At 38.8% G+C, this 14,157-nt stretch overlaps 1 protein-coding gene across 1 annotated transcript in view; it reads right to left on the bottom strand.

Moving 5' to 3' along the window:
- Window positions 1-6,032: 6,032 nt before the first annotated feature.
- Window positions 6,033-14,157, bottom strand: part of LOC123324873 (endosome/lysosome-associated apoptosis and autophagy regulator family member 2-like) — a gene marked incomplete at its 3' end in the record, with an annotated part of 29,418 nt that continues 21,293 nt past the window's right edge. Inside the window, exon 7 of the mRNA XM_044915295.1 lies at window positions 6,033-6,126. Coding sequence (XP_044771230.1) covers window positions 6,033-6,126 — 94 coding nt within the window. The remainder of the gene's footprint in view (window positions 6,127-14,157) is intronic.

Genomic DNA, 14,157 nt, shown 5'->3' with positions numbered 1-14,157 from the left:
CCCCCTCACTGAAATGGACAGATCGTCTAAGCAAAAGATCAACAAGGAAATAAAGACTTTAAATGACACACTGGACCAAGTGGACTTCACAGATATATTCAGAACATTCCATCCCAAAGCAACAGAATACACATTCTTCTCTAGTGCCCATGGAACATTCTCCAGAATAGATCACATCCTGGGTCACAAATCAGGTCTCAACTGGTACCAAAAGATTGGGATCATTCCCTGCCTATTTTCAGACCACAATGCTTTGAAACTAGAACTCAATCACAAGAGGAAAGTCGGAAAGAACTCAAATACATGGAGGCTAAAGAGCATCCTACTGAAGAATGAATGGGTCAACCAGGAAATTAAAGAAGAATTAAAAAAATACATGGAAACCAATGAAAATGAAAACACAACTGTTCAAAATCTTTGGGATGCAGCAAAGGCAGTCCTAAGACGAAAGTATATAGCAATACAAGCCTTTCTCAAGAAACAAGAAAGGTCTCAAGTACACAACCTAACCCTCCACCTAAAGGAGCTGGAGAAAAACAGCAAATAAAGCCTAAACCCAGCAGGAGAAGAGAAATAATCAAGATCAGAGCAGAAATCAATGAAATAGAAACTAAAAGAACAGTAGAACAGATCAACGAAACTAGGAGCTGGTTCTTTGAAAGAATTAACAAGATTGATAACCCCTGGTGAGACTTATCAAAAAGAGAAGAGAAATGACCCAAATCAACAAAATCATGAATGAAAGAGGAGAGATCACAACCAACACCAAAGAAATACAAACAATTATAAGAACATATTATGAGCAATTCTATGCCAGCAAATTAGATAACCTGGAAGAAATGGAGGCATTCCTAGAGATGTATCAACTACCAAAACTGAACCAGGATGAAATAGAAAACCTGAACAGACCTATAACCACTAAGGAAATTGAAGCAGTCATCAAAAATCTCCCAAAACACAAAAGCTCAGGGCCAGATGGCTTCCCAGGGGAATTCTACCAAACATTTCAAGAAGAATTAATACCTATTCTTCTGAAACTGTTCCAAAAAATAGAAATGGAAGGAAAACTTCCAAACTCATTTTATGAGGCCACCATTACCTTCATCCCAAAACCAGACAAAGACCCCATCAAAAAGGAGAATTACAGACCAATATCCCTGATGAACATGGATGCAAAAATTCTCACCAAAATACTAGCCAATAGGATCCAACAGTACATTAAAAGGATTATTCACCATGACCAAGTGGGATTTATCCCTGGGCTGCAAGGTTGGTTCAACATCCGCAAATCAATCAATGTGATACAATACATTAACAAAAGAAAGAACAAGAATCATATGATCCTCTCAATAGATGCAGAAAAAGCTTTTGACAAAGTACAGCATCCTTTCTTGATCAAAACTCTTCAGAGGATAGGGATAGAGGGTACATACCTCAAGATCATAAAAGCCATCTATGAAAAACCTACAGCGAATATCATTCTCAATGGGGAAAAACTGAGAGCTTTCCCCCTAAGGTCAGGAACGCGGCAGGGATGTCCACTATCACCACTGCTATTCAACATAGTATTGGAAGTCCTAGCCACAGCAATCAGACAACAAAAAGAAATCAAAGGCATCTGAATCGGCAAAGAAGAAGTCAAACTCTCACTCTTTGCAGATGATATGATACTTTATGTGGAAAACCCAAAAGACTCCACCCCAAAACTGCTAGAACTCATACAGGAATTCAGTCAAGTGGCAGGATATAAAATCAATGCACAGAAGTCAGTGGCATTCCTATACAGCAACAACAAGACAGAAGAAAGAGAAATTAAGGAGTCGATCCCATTTACAATTGCACCCAAAACCATAAGATACCTAGGAATAAATCTAACCAAAGAGACAAAGGATCTGTACTCAGAAAACTACAAAATACTCATGAAAGAAATTGAGGAAGACACAAAGAAATGGAAAAATGTTCCATGCTCATGGATTGGAAGAACAAATATTGTGAAGATGTCAATGCTACCTAGAGCAATCTACACATTCAATGCAATCCCCATCAAAATACCATCCACTTTTTTCAAAGAAATGGAACAAATAATCCTAAAATTTGTATGGAACCAGAAAAGACCCCGCATAGCCAGAGAAATGTTGAAAAAGAAAAGCAAAGCCGGCGGCATCACAATTCCGGACTTCCAGCTCTATTACAAAGCTGTCATCATCAAGACAGCATGGTACTGGCACAAAAACAGACACATAGATCAATGGAACAGAATAGAGAGCCCAGAAATGGACCCTCAAGTCTATGGTCAACTCATCTTTGACAAAGCAGGAAAGAATGTCCAATGGAATAAAGACAGTCTCTTCAACAAATGGTGTTGGGAAAATTGGATAGCCACATGCAGAAGAATGAAACTGGACCATTTCCTTACACCACACACAAAAATAGACTCCAAATGGTTGAAAGACCTCAATGTGAGACAGGAGTCCATCAAAATCCTAAAGGAGAACACAGGCAGCAACCTCTTTGACCTCAGCCGAAGCAACTTCTTCCTAGAAACATCGCCAAAGGCAAGGGAAGCAAGGGCAAAAATGAACTATTGGGACTTCATCAAGATAAAAAGCTTTTGCCAAGCAAAGGAAACAGTCAACAACACCAAAAGACAACCGACAGAATGGGAGAAGATATTTGCAAATGACATATCAGATAAAGGGCTAGTATCCAAAATCTATAAAGAACTCATCAAACTCAACACCCAAAGAACAAAGAATCCAATCAAGAAATGGGCAGAAGACACAAACAGACATTTTTCCAAAGAAGACATTCAAATGGCCAACAGACACATGAAAAAGTGCTCAATCGCTCGGCATCAGGGAAATCCAAATCAAAACCTCAATGAGATACCACCTCACACCAGTCAGAATGGCTAAAATTAACAAGTCAGGAAACGACAGATGTTGGCGGGGATGCGGAGAAAGGGGAACCCTCCTACACTGTTGGTGGGAATGCAAGCGGGTGCAGCCACTCTGGAAAACTGTATGGAGGTTCCTCAAAAAGTTGAAAATAGAGCTACCATATGATCGGGCAATTGCACTACTGGGTATTTACCCCAAAGATACAAAAGTAGGGATCTGAAAGGGTACGTGCACCCCGATGTTTATAGCAGCAATGTCCACAATAGCCAATCTGTGGAAAGAGCCAAGATGTCCATCGACAGATGAATGGATAAAGAAGAAGTGGTATATATATACAATGGAATATTATGCAGCCATCAAAAGGAATGAGATCTTGCCATTTGCAACGATGTGGATGGAACTGGAGGGTATTATGTTGAGTGAAATAAGTCAAACAGAGAAAGACATGTATCATATGATCTCACTGATATGATGAGGAATTCTTAATTGCAGGAAACAAACTGAGGGTTGCTGGAGTGGGGGTGGGGTGGGAGGGATGGGGTGACTGGGTGATAGACACTGGGGAGGGTATGTGCTCTGGTGAGCGCTGTGAATTGTGCAAGACTGTTGAATCTCAGATCTGTACCTCTGAAACAAATAATGCAATATATGTTAAGAAAAAAAAAAAGAAGAAGAAGAAGGTAGCGGGAGGGGAAGAATGAAGCGGGGGAAATCGGAGGGGTAGACGAACCATGAGAGATGATGGACTCTGAAAAACAAACTGAGGGTTCTAGTGGGGAGGGGGGTGGGAGGATGGGTTAGCCTGGTGGTGGGTATTGAGGAGGACACATTCTGCATGGAGCACTGGGTGTTATGCACAAACAATGAATCATGGAACATTCCATCTAAAACTAATGATGTAATGTATGGGGATTAACATAAGAATAAAAAAATATATATTGGAACAAATAAAAGTCAGCCACAATCTTATAGAACTCCATCACATTTTCAAGTTTTCAGTAAGTGGGGTTTATATATATTTTGTACACACAGTCATAGATTTCATAGGGAAGGGGAGTTAGAGACGATTTCACCTCTCGACACATTTCAGTCCTGAGCCAGACTGAACCAATTCTGGCAGAAATGCTGTCATCCTACCCTTCAAAATAGCAAGTGACATAGATTTCATTACATCCCTTGGTGATCTACTCTGGTATTTATAACCATAAATGGCGATCCTCAATATCTACTTTAAAGCTGACTCGGAAAAAAACGCAAAATAGTTTATATTGTTACAGAAAAGTCAACTGGCTGTGACACCCCATTTATTATTTCCATGTGAGGGCTGGAAGGCAGACACATAGCTAACTGATAGGAATGAAGTTTCTCATACCCATTTTTGGTATGTTTTTAGAAAGCTGGGTCCAAGAGTCTCTATGACCCAGATACATCCACAAGGCGATTCTGAACTCACCATTCATTCCATCACACTTTGAATTCCCAACATTAAAGCAGGAAGTTTTCATGTTGCCAGGAAGGACATTCCACCATTTATATTCAAACCCAAGTGCAGGCTCCATTCCTGCTGGACACGGCCTACATTCTATGACAGACAAGTGAAATAAACAATTACAGTTAAACTGCATCTGGATATCTTCCTCTTCCTCTGTTCTAAGAACTACTAAACTTTAATTAGCAGAGAAGGAAGCAGGAAAGAGAGACAGTAGAGCACAAATTCCCTTAAGAATTAATAACTTTTTCTAAAGCAATCTGGAAAGAAAAATATTTCTGGATATAATTTACCCATATGCACTTGACTAACATGAAAAAGGAAAAGGATCAATATAAAATCTTCTAAAATTATTTTTTCCTTCATTTCTGAGAGTAATGGTTAACATCAAATCACCCTCCACAAGTAGGATAATCTGAAACTAGTTCTCTTAAATGTGATCTTACAATCAGTTCCCTCCACCTCATAAACAAGGAACTATTTCAGCCTTCCTATTGGTTATTAAACTTAACAGTATTATACCATTTAATTATGGACTCATTAGTTGAAATTCAAATATTGGCTATGTTGAAAAATGATACTGGAAGTTCAGAGTCACATTTATTAATAAACCTGATTTAAATTAGTATCTGCAACAATGAAACGGAAGTGTCCTTTCCAACCATTTCTGAATTTACCCAACACACTTTGCATTAATCATGTCATTAGAGAGAAATGTTCACTGAGCAAACACTTCTTGCTACCAAATTACTTTAGGACACATTTTTACATAACCTGCTCAATGGTAATGAGCTAGATATTATTACCCACAATTTTACAGACAGGAAAATGGAGGTACAAAAGGTTTAAGTAACTTGGATAAATCACACTCACAGTCGCCTGTGGGATGTCGATTCAAAACCAAGTCAATCAGACTCTTGAGTCTTTCTTATGCTATCTATCAAAGGCTCTGGGTAGTAAGCAGATGGCATGGCTAAATTCAAATGAGAGGACTACAACTGAAATGCACTGTAATTTTTGTCTACCAAAATTAAAACAAACTCTGCAGCACTTTCTTTATTATTTGATAAGCACTAACATTTTCTCTACTGTACACCCTGAAGCAATTAAGAGACTATCTTCACTACCATATGACCAAAATGAGTAATTTTCGCTATTAGTATAGCACAAAATGTGATTTGTTGTTCCAAAGCTGAATTAGAAGAGGTTATATTTTATGCTTGCATTAATATATGTGTACACCCTCACTGGAAAAGCAGTGTCTATCCTTAACACTTAATATGGTGGAATTTTTTTTATCAACATTCAAAGGCAGAGTGAGTCATCCCATGAAGAGGGTATTACACGCATTACACAAAATGCCAATAAAAATCTATCCTCGTGGTATGTTAACGAAGCCACTGCCACCTCACAATTCATTAGGATATTTCTCAACTCTTCTTCAGTCTCTGTGAGATAAGTATGTTTTATAAAGAAGTCTTCCACAAAAACAATGAAGAACAAGGTCACAATAGTCCAGCAAGATTATTTTGCTAAAGGTCCAATTGGCATCCTACCCTTTGTTCCATCCGAAAATGTTCCAGGAGGGCAGGGATGGCAAGATGATGATCCATTGTTATAAAATCCAGGGTTGCAAGGTGGACAGTCCTTCTTCTCTCCAGAAGGGGGCAACCTAATAGCATCTGTGAGATCCTCCCGGCAGATTTTGGGCTCTATCCACTTGTACATAATTTGCGTCTGGAAAAAAAAAAAAAAAAAGTTCGCAGGTCATAGAAGATGCTTTATTTGCTTTAACTTTCCAGTAATAAAAACATTAAACAGAAAGCCTAGGAAAAGTTGAATAGTGAAAGAATAGAAGGGCCAGGTGAGAAGAATCTAAACCATTAGTAACAAAATGAGATAAAAAGAAAAAAAACAAACATTGGTTGGGACGATGGCCGTTTCCTCCACGTGTTTTTATACTATGAGCTACAGGTGGGCCTTACCGCATCCATGCAGCACGTTCATCATCATGGAATTCCACTTTAAAATATAGATACATGATTATAACCCTTACTCTTGTAGCCACTCATTCACTTTATTCCACAATGACATGTGCTTCTATGAAGAGATTACCTTTTCCATTTGGAGACCTTCACTACACCCTTCATTCCCCCCCCCCCCCCCCCCCAGCAACTATCACCATGCCTAGCACAATATGATCACAAAAGAAAAGGTGTACGTTTTTATTTTTTTTTTAAGATTTTATTTATTTATTTGACAGAGAGAGACACAGCGAGAGAGGGAACACAAGCAGGGGGAGTGGGAGAGGGAGAAGCAGGCTTCCCACTGAGCAGGGAGCCCGATGTGGGGCTTGATCCCAGGACCCTGAGATCATGACCTGAGCCGAAGGCAGATGCTTAACGGCTGAGCCACCCAGGCGCCCCAAGGTGTACGTTTTTAAAAAGACTATATCTAGCTTCTCATTTCAATCCTGCATTTCACAAATACATGTGGTTGCTCTCTGAATCTTTTCCAATACCGTGATGTTAGACTACAAGAGTCATAGTTAAAACATTTCTAATTCTGGGCCCTGTTGCAGATGCTTCTAACATCAGAATTAAGATGACCTCTATTTTCAAAGACAGAAGTCTTTCAAACCTCATCTTCTCATTTTCTCTCACACATACACATACCCCTACACAACACCAAATACGCAAGATAACTATAACTCAGCCAAACCCAGAAAGTTGCGATTATAAAATTACTCTCATTGTGAAACCAGAAAAATTAAATGGGTTAGCCATTTCACAAACAAAATCAATATGCTCAGTAAAAATAAGACAGTATTTTAAATGCAAAGGATAAATAATTTCATAATTATAGTTTTTAAAAAGAGACTGTTTCCTTCAATAGACATATAATCCAATATAAGAACGCTTTCTCCTTCAAAACAACTTTTGCAATAATAAGTCTAATACTGACACTGGAGAAACAAAATTAAAGACAATTCTCTATAGCTATTTTCAGCTAATAGAAAATTATATATAGCACACCCTCTAGACCACTCAATTTTATTCTCAAGTATTCTCTTATGGAAGAGCAAATTAACTTATCTGAAAAAGGATGCTTAAAGGAAATAGTTTAAAAGGTAGATGTCTCAACAGAATTATAAATAACATATTTTTCCTTTTATAACCCTCTTTCTGCATTCATTTTATGGCCCACATCATGATACAGTTCAACCAGTCACTGGACCCATCTGCCTCTCTCTTCCCAGCTGTAAAATGATGGCTGCTCCTGCTGAAGCTTCTTCAACAGTGAAAAAAAATAAACTAGATCCTGTATCCAGAGGGGTTCTCAACTCCTCTGAAAAAAGGGCACATAAAATTCAGAGAATCTAAGCAAATCATTATATCTCGGGGATTGTCTTTCTAAAAATCTGGCTTAGCAAGTAGAGAAAACAAATTTCCAACCCAATGAATTCACAAGTTTGCTGATTTATTTTGACATGAATTAAAATCGCACTGTTAGGTATGAGCTACGGCACTGTTAGGTATGAGCTACGGCACTGTTGAAAATAGGTGGTTCCCGCGTGGGAGTAGGGCTGGTGCTGAGGTTGAGCACTCGCACTGATTCTGGGGGTGCACCTTGTACTCCTCTCCACCACTTTGGTAGTCAGCACTATTATCCTCAAGTTTATAAATGAGGAAGCTGTGGGTGAGAGCTGTTGAACAACTTGCCCAAGAATTAGACACAGCTAGTAAACAGTGACATAACACCAGTCAAGAAGGGTCAGTTCAGTTAGAGTAAAAATAGTAAAATGAGGAAATATATTTTTGACAAGTCAGCTGACCACATGATTCTCAATCCAAGCATTATATCATTAATTATATCATTAATATAAATGATAACTTAGCACCAGATGGCTCACAGTGCAGGTAAAAAACCAACAATCAACTCATTCTTTGGCAAGTCAAGATAAAATTATGAAACATTTTATGAACCCAAAAAACCCTAATAGAACAAAACTCATCAAATTGCCAGTAAGATTAGAGAAGACCATAGTGTCCGAGTATTTATCTTAAGTGTGAATAAATACATTTTAGAGAAACACATGGAGGTATCAATTCTCATGTCAAAATAAAATTCAGGACAGGGAAGACTAAAATTTAGACAAATTTTGAGACTGCATTTGTCCATGGTTGCCAGCTTTCTTCCTTCAAATGTCCCTGTACAGAAGCACCAAGGCTTCTGTAGACTGGCTGAATTCATCAGAGCTAAATTATACATGCTTTACAAGTCTACCAACTGCCACTCCAACCTAGTTGCCTTGTGCTCTATGATGTTCTGACCTGTGTGTTCCCAACCAGGCGGTCTATTGCTTGTCTTCCTGACTTGTCCAATCCTTGATCTCTTCCAGTAGCCAGACACTGGGCCCTCATCATTTGTCTTTCTGACATGCCCACACCCTTCTGCCAAGTTGCACCTATCCCCTCCTTTGAAGCCATGCTCAACATCTAATGTGCTCTAAGCTTCTCCTCAGCTCACCCATCTACATATCAGCATCACTTGGATTCCTTTTCTATGAAGGTTCTACTGTTTTCTCTTTTCCCTTGTGGTTACCTCCTTGTGCCCTTTCAAAATGCATCAAAGCTTGGGCCCTCTTCTTCCTTTATGTGGAAGACACCATGGGGATTGAACATTGTCCTGCAGATTGTAGCCAGGGCTTTAGGCAAGGAAATGTTCTAACATTAGATTGGGGTGAAAATACCAGAAACACTGATGTCTAATATGACAACTGAATTGTCTAATTTGACAATTCAATCTCAATAAAGCTGTTTTTAAAAAATAATTTAAAGAAGACTATCTTGAAAGAAGTTGCTGTGGCCGATGTCAAAGAGGTTACAGCCTATGTTCTCCTCCAGGACTTTGATGGATTCCTGTCTCACATTGAGGTCTTTCACCCACTTTGAGTTTATCTTTGTATATGGTGTTAGAGGATGGCCGAGTTTCATTCTTGTGTATATAGCTGTCCAATTTTCCCAGCACCATTTATTGAAGAGATTGTCTTTTTTCCATTGCATATTTTTTCCTGCTTTGTTGAAGATTATTTGACCATAGAGTTGAGGGTCCATATCTGGGCTCTCTATTCTGTTCCACTAGTCTATATGTCTGTTTTTGTGCCAGTGCCATGCTGTCTTGGTGATCACTGCTTTGTAATAGAGCTTGAAATCAGGCAACATGAGGCCCCAGCTTTGTTTTTCTTTTTCAACATTTCCTTGGCGATTCCGGGTCTTTTCTGATTCCATACAAATCTTAGGATTGTTTGTTCCAGCACTTTGAAAAATGTCATTGGAATTTTGATCGGGACGGTGTTGAAGGTATAGATTTCTCTGGGTAGCACAGACATTTTAAACATGTTTCTTCAGGGTGCCTGGGTGGCTCAGATGGTTAAGCGTCTGCCTTTGGCTCAGGTCATGATCTCAGGGTCCTGGGATCGAGTCCCGCATCGGGCTCCCTGCTCAGTGCAGAGCATGCTTCTCCCTCTCCCTCTGCCATTCCCTCTGCTTGTGCTCTTCTGTCTATCTCTCTGTCAAATAAACAAATAAAATCTTTAAAAAAAAAATGTTTCTTCAACATCGGCCACAGCAACTTCTTTCAAGACACATCTCTAAAGGCTAATGAAACAGAAGCAAAAATGAACTTTTGGGACTTCATCAAGATAAAAAGCTTCTGCACAGCAAAGGAAACAGTCAACAAAACAAAGAGGCAACCCACAGAATGGGAGAAGATATTTGCAAATGACACTACAGATAAAGGGCTGGTATCCAAGATCTATAAAGAACTTCTCAAACTCAACACCCAAAAAACAAATAATCAAGTCAAAAAGTGGGCAGAAGACATGAACAGACACTTCTCTGAAGAAGACATACAAATGACTAACAGACACGTGAAAAAATGTTCATCATCATTAACCATCAAGTAAATTCAAATCAAAACCACACTGAGATATCACCTTACACCAGTTAGAATGGCAAAAATGGACAAGGCAAGAAACAACAAAAGTTGGAGAGGTTGTGGAGAAAGGGAAACCCTCTTACACTGTTGGTGGGAATGCAAGTTGGTACAGCCACTTTGAAAAACAGTGTGGAGGTGCCTCAAAAAATTAAAAATAGAGCTACCCTATGACCCAGCATTTGCACTACTGGGTATTTACCCCAAAGACACAGATGTAGTGAAAAGAAGGGCCATATGCCCCCGAATGCTCATAGCAGAAATGTCCACAATAGCCAAACTGTGGAAAGAGCCGAGATGCCCTTCAACAGATGAATGGATAGAGAAGATGTGGTCCATATATACAATGGAATATTACTCAGCCATCAGAAAGGATGAATACCCAACTTTTACATCAACATGGATGGGACTGGAGGAGATTATGCTAAGTGAAATAAGTCAAGCAGAGAAAGTCAATTATCATATGGTTTCACTTACTTATGGAACATAAGGAATAGCATGGAGAACATTCGGAGAAGGAAGGGAAAAATGAAGGGGGGAATCGGAAGAGGAGATGAACCATGAGAGACTATGGACTCCGAGAAACAGACTGAGGGTTTTAGAGGGGAGGGGAGTGGGGGGATGGGTTAGCCTGGTGATGGGTATTAAGGAGGGCACGTACTGCATGGAGCACTCAGTGTTATATGAAAACAATGAATCGTGGATCACTACATCAAAAACTAATGATGTATTATTTGGTGACTAACATAATAAAATTAAATTAAATTTAAAAAAATAAAAAATTAATAAAGAAGACTATCATGAAATTTTATTTTCTACAAATTTAGAACTCCCTAATCACTGAGAAATACCATGGTCTTTCCCCATCATCCTAACTCAGAAACACAGTCTCCAATTGACTTACTTAAACCATATAGGAAGAAAGGCAGTTTTAAAAGCGGTATCCCTTTATACCCTACTTTTTAGTGTCTCCTACATCCTACCTTTGCTATGTAACTCACAATTACGGTGTAAGAGACATTGAGCATTTGGAATAACTTGTAATAGTGAAGTTCATTAAAGGGCAAAGAAAGTACTAGACAAATTCCATCAATTTCCTAGCCCCAGGGATGACTAAATTGCACAGTCAAATGTCCCCTCTCCAGGCTTCCTTCTAAAACATCTTGCCCTGCCAGGCACCCTTCTAGCCTTGGCTACAAGTTTGCTTTTTTGACAAAACATGCTGTTCCAGAAGTGGGGAGCTCTGCTTATTTGAACATCATTATGTACCAATGGAATTTACCTTCTGTAAGTTCACCCAAATTCTGCCTTATGGAATAATACAGAGAAGTCTGTATCTTCTTTTCTATGATTTCCTTTCAAATGCTTCAACTTACTATTTAGGAAGTTCTTATTAAGTACCTACTGTGTATAGAAGAAAGCACTGTGGGGAATTTAAATATTAATAAGATAAATTGCTCTGAAGGTGGTTCCAGTCTAATAGTGATAAGAAAGGTTCACAAAGTGCTAGAACATAAAAAAATAAAATATGTGCAGAGGATGCAAAAGCATTGGATTTGGAAGCAGACACGATTAGGGTTAGAATTCCAGTCTTAAGACTTACTAGCTGTGGCTAGATATAACCTTCCAGAAATTACTTAACATCATTAAGCCTCAGTTCTCTCATCTATAAACTGGGTATATTAATGTCTAAATTGCATAGCTGTTGAAAAAAAGAATTAGAGGCCATGTTTGAATACACATGCACACACACAGTGAGTGCGCACACAGTTACGTAAGTGACAGATGCTCCTGCTCCTAATACCATCACTACTATTTCCATAATTACTGTCACCATCATCACTTCGAAGAGAAACATGAAATGTCATGGATATTCAAAGGGAAGAGATCAAATCTCTTTGAGACAAGTAGAACACGTCAGAAAAATGATCCAAATTCCTCCATCCCAAGCTGTCTTTTCTCCAAACCGAAAAAATATTACCAGCAACTTCAACCGTATTTCGTATCAAACAGTTTAATATCCTGGCCTCTCTTCTCAAGATTCTGCCCAATTTGTCAAAATTTTCTCAAGCCTTCTGCCAAGAACATAACACAACTCTCTAAATGTGTTTATCATTCACTCACTTACTAATTTTCTCATTCATTAATTTATTCAAAAGATGCTTCATTATCTTCTGTGTTCCAGGTACTCTACTAGGCTGACAGATTGTTTTTCTTTTTAAGTGATTAAAAATGTGTTTCTGTCTACAGGAAGCTGAGAGCCTGGGGAAGGAAACGGTCATCTTTTTTTTTTTTTTGTATGAACATATAATGTATTATTTATTTTAGGGGTACAGGTCTGTGATTCATCAGTCTTATGCAATTCACAGTGCTCACCATAGCACATACCCTCCCCAATGCCCATCACCCAGCCACCCCATCCCTCCCAACCCCCTCCTCTCCAACAACCCTCAGTTTGTTTCCTGAGATTAAGAGTCTCTTATGGTTTGTCTCCCTCTCTGGTTTCATCTTGTTTCATTTTTTCCTCCCTTCCCCTAAGATCCTCTGCCTTGTTTCTCAAATTCCTCATATCAGTGAGATCATATGTTACATGTCTTTCTCTGGTTAACTTATTTTCCCAACACCATTTGTTGAAGAGACTGTCTTTTTTCCATTGGATATTCTTTCCTGCTTTGTCGAAGATGACTTGACCGTAGAGTTGAGGGTCCATTTCTGAGCTCTCTATTCTGTTCCATTGATCTATGTGTCTGTTTTTGTGCCTACCATACTGTCTTGAGGGGGTGATGATGACAGCTTTGTAATAGAGCTTGAAGTTCAGAATTGTGATGCCACAGCTTTGCTTTTCTTTTTCAACATTCTTCTGGCTATTCGGGATCTTTTCTGGCTCCATACAAATTTTAGGATTATTCCATTTCTTTGAAAAATGTTGATGGTATTTTGATGGGGATTGCATTAAATGTGTAGATGTCTTCCTCAATTTCTTTCATGAGTATTCTATAGTTTTCTGAATACAGATTCTTTGCCTCTTTGGTTAGATTTATTCCTAGATATCTTATGGTTTTGGGTGCAATTGGAAATGGGATCGACTCCTTAATTTCTCTTTCCTCTGTCTTGTTGTTGGTGTAGAGAAATGCAACCGATTTCTGTGCATTGATTTTATATCCTGCCACTGTACTGAATTCCTGTAGGAATGTGAGCAGTTTGGGGGTGGAGTCTTTTGGGTTTTCCACATAAAGTATCATATCATCTGCAAAGAGTGAGAGTTTGACTTCTTCTTTGCCGATTTGGATGCCTTTGATTTCTTTTTGTTGTCTGATTGCTGTGGCTAGGACTTCTAGTACTATGTTGAATAGCAGTGGTGATAGTGGACATCCCTGCCGCGTTCCTGACCTTAGGGGGGAAGCTCTCAGTTTTTCCCTATTGAGAATGATATTCACTGTTTTTCATAGATGGCTTTTATAATATTGAGGTATATACCCTCTTTCCTTATACTCTGAAGAGTTTTGATCAAGAAAGGATGCTGTACTTTGTCCAATGCTTTTTCTGCATCTATTGAGAGGATCATATGGTTCTTGTTCTTTCTTTTATTAATGTATTGTATCACATTGATTGATTTGTGGATGTTGAACCAACCTTGCAGCCCAGGGATAAATCCCACTTGGTCGTGGTGAATAATCCTTTTAATGTACTGTTGGATCCTATTGGCTAGTATTTTGACGAGCATTTTTGTATTCATGTTCATCAGGGATATTGGTTGTAATTCTCCTTTTT

The sequence above is a fragment of the Neomonachus schauinslandi genome, chromosome 5 (assembly GCF_002201575.2).
Source record: "Neomonachus schauinslandi chromosome 5, ASM220157v2, whole genome shotgun sequence".
NCBI classification, from domain to species: Eukaryota; Metazoa; Chordata; class Mammalia; order Carnivora; family Phocidae; genus Neomonachus; species Neomonachus schauinslandi.
This window is presented reverse-complemented; position numbering and strand designations above follow the sequence as displayed.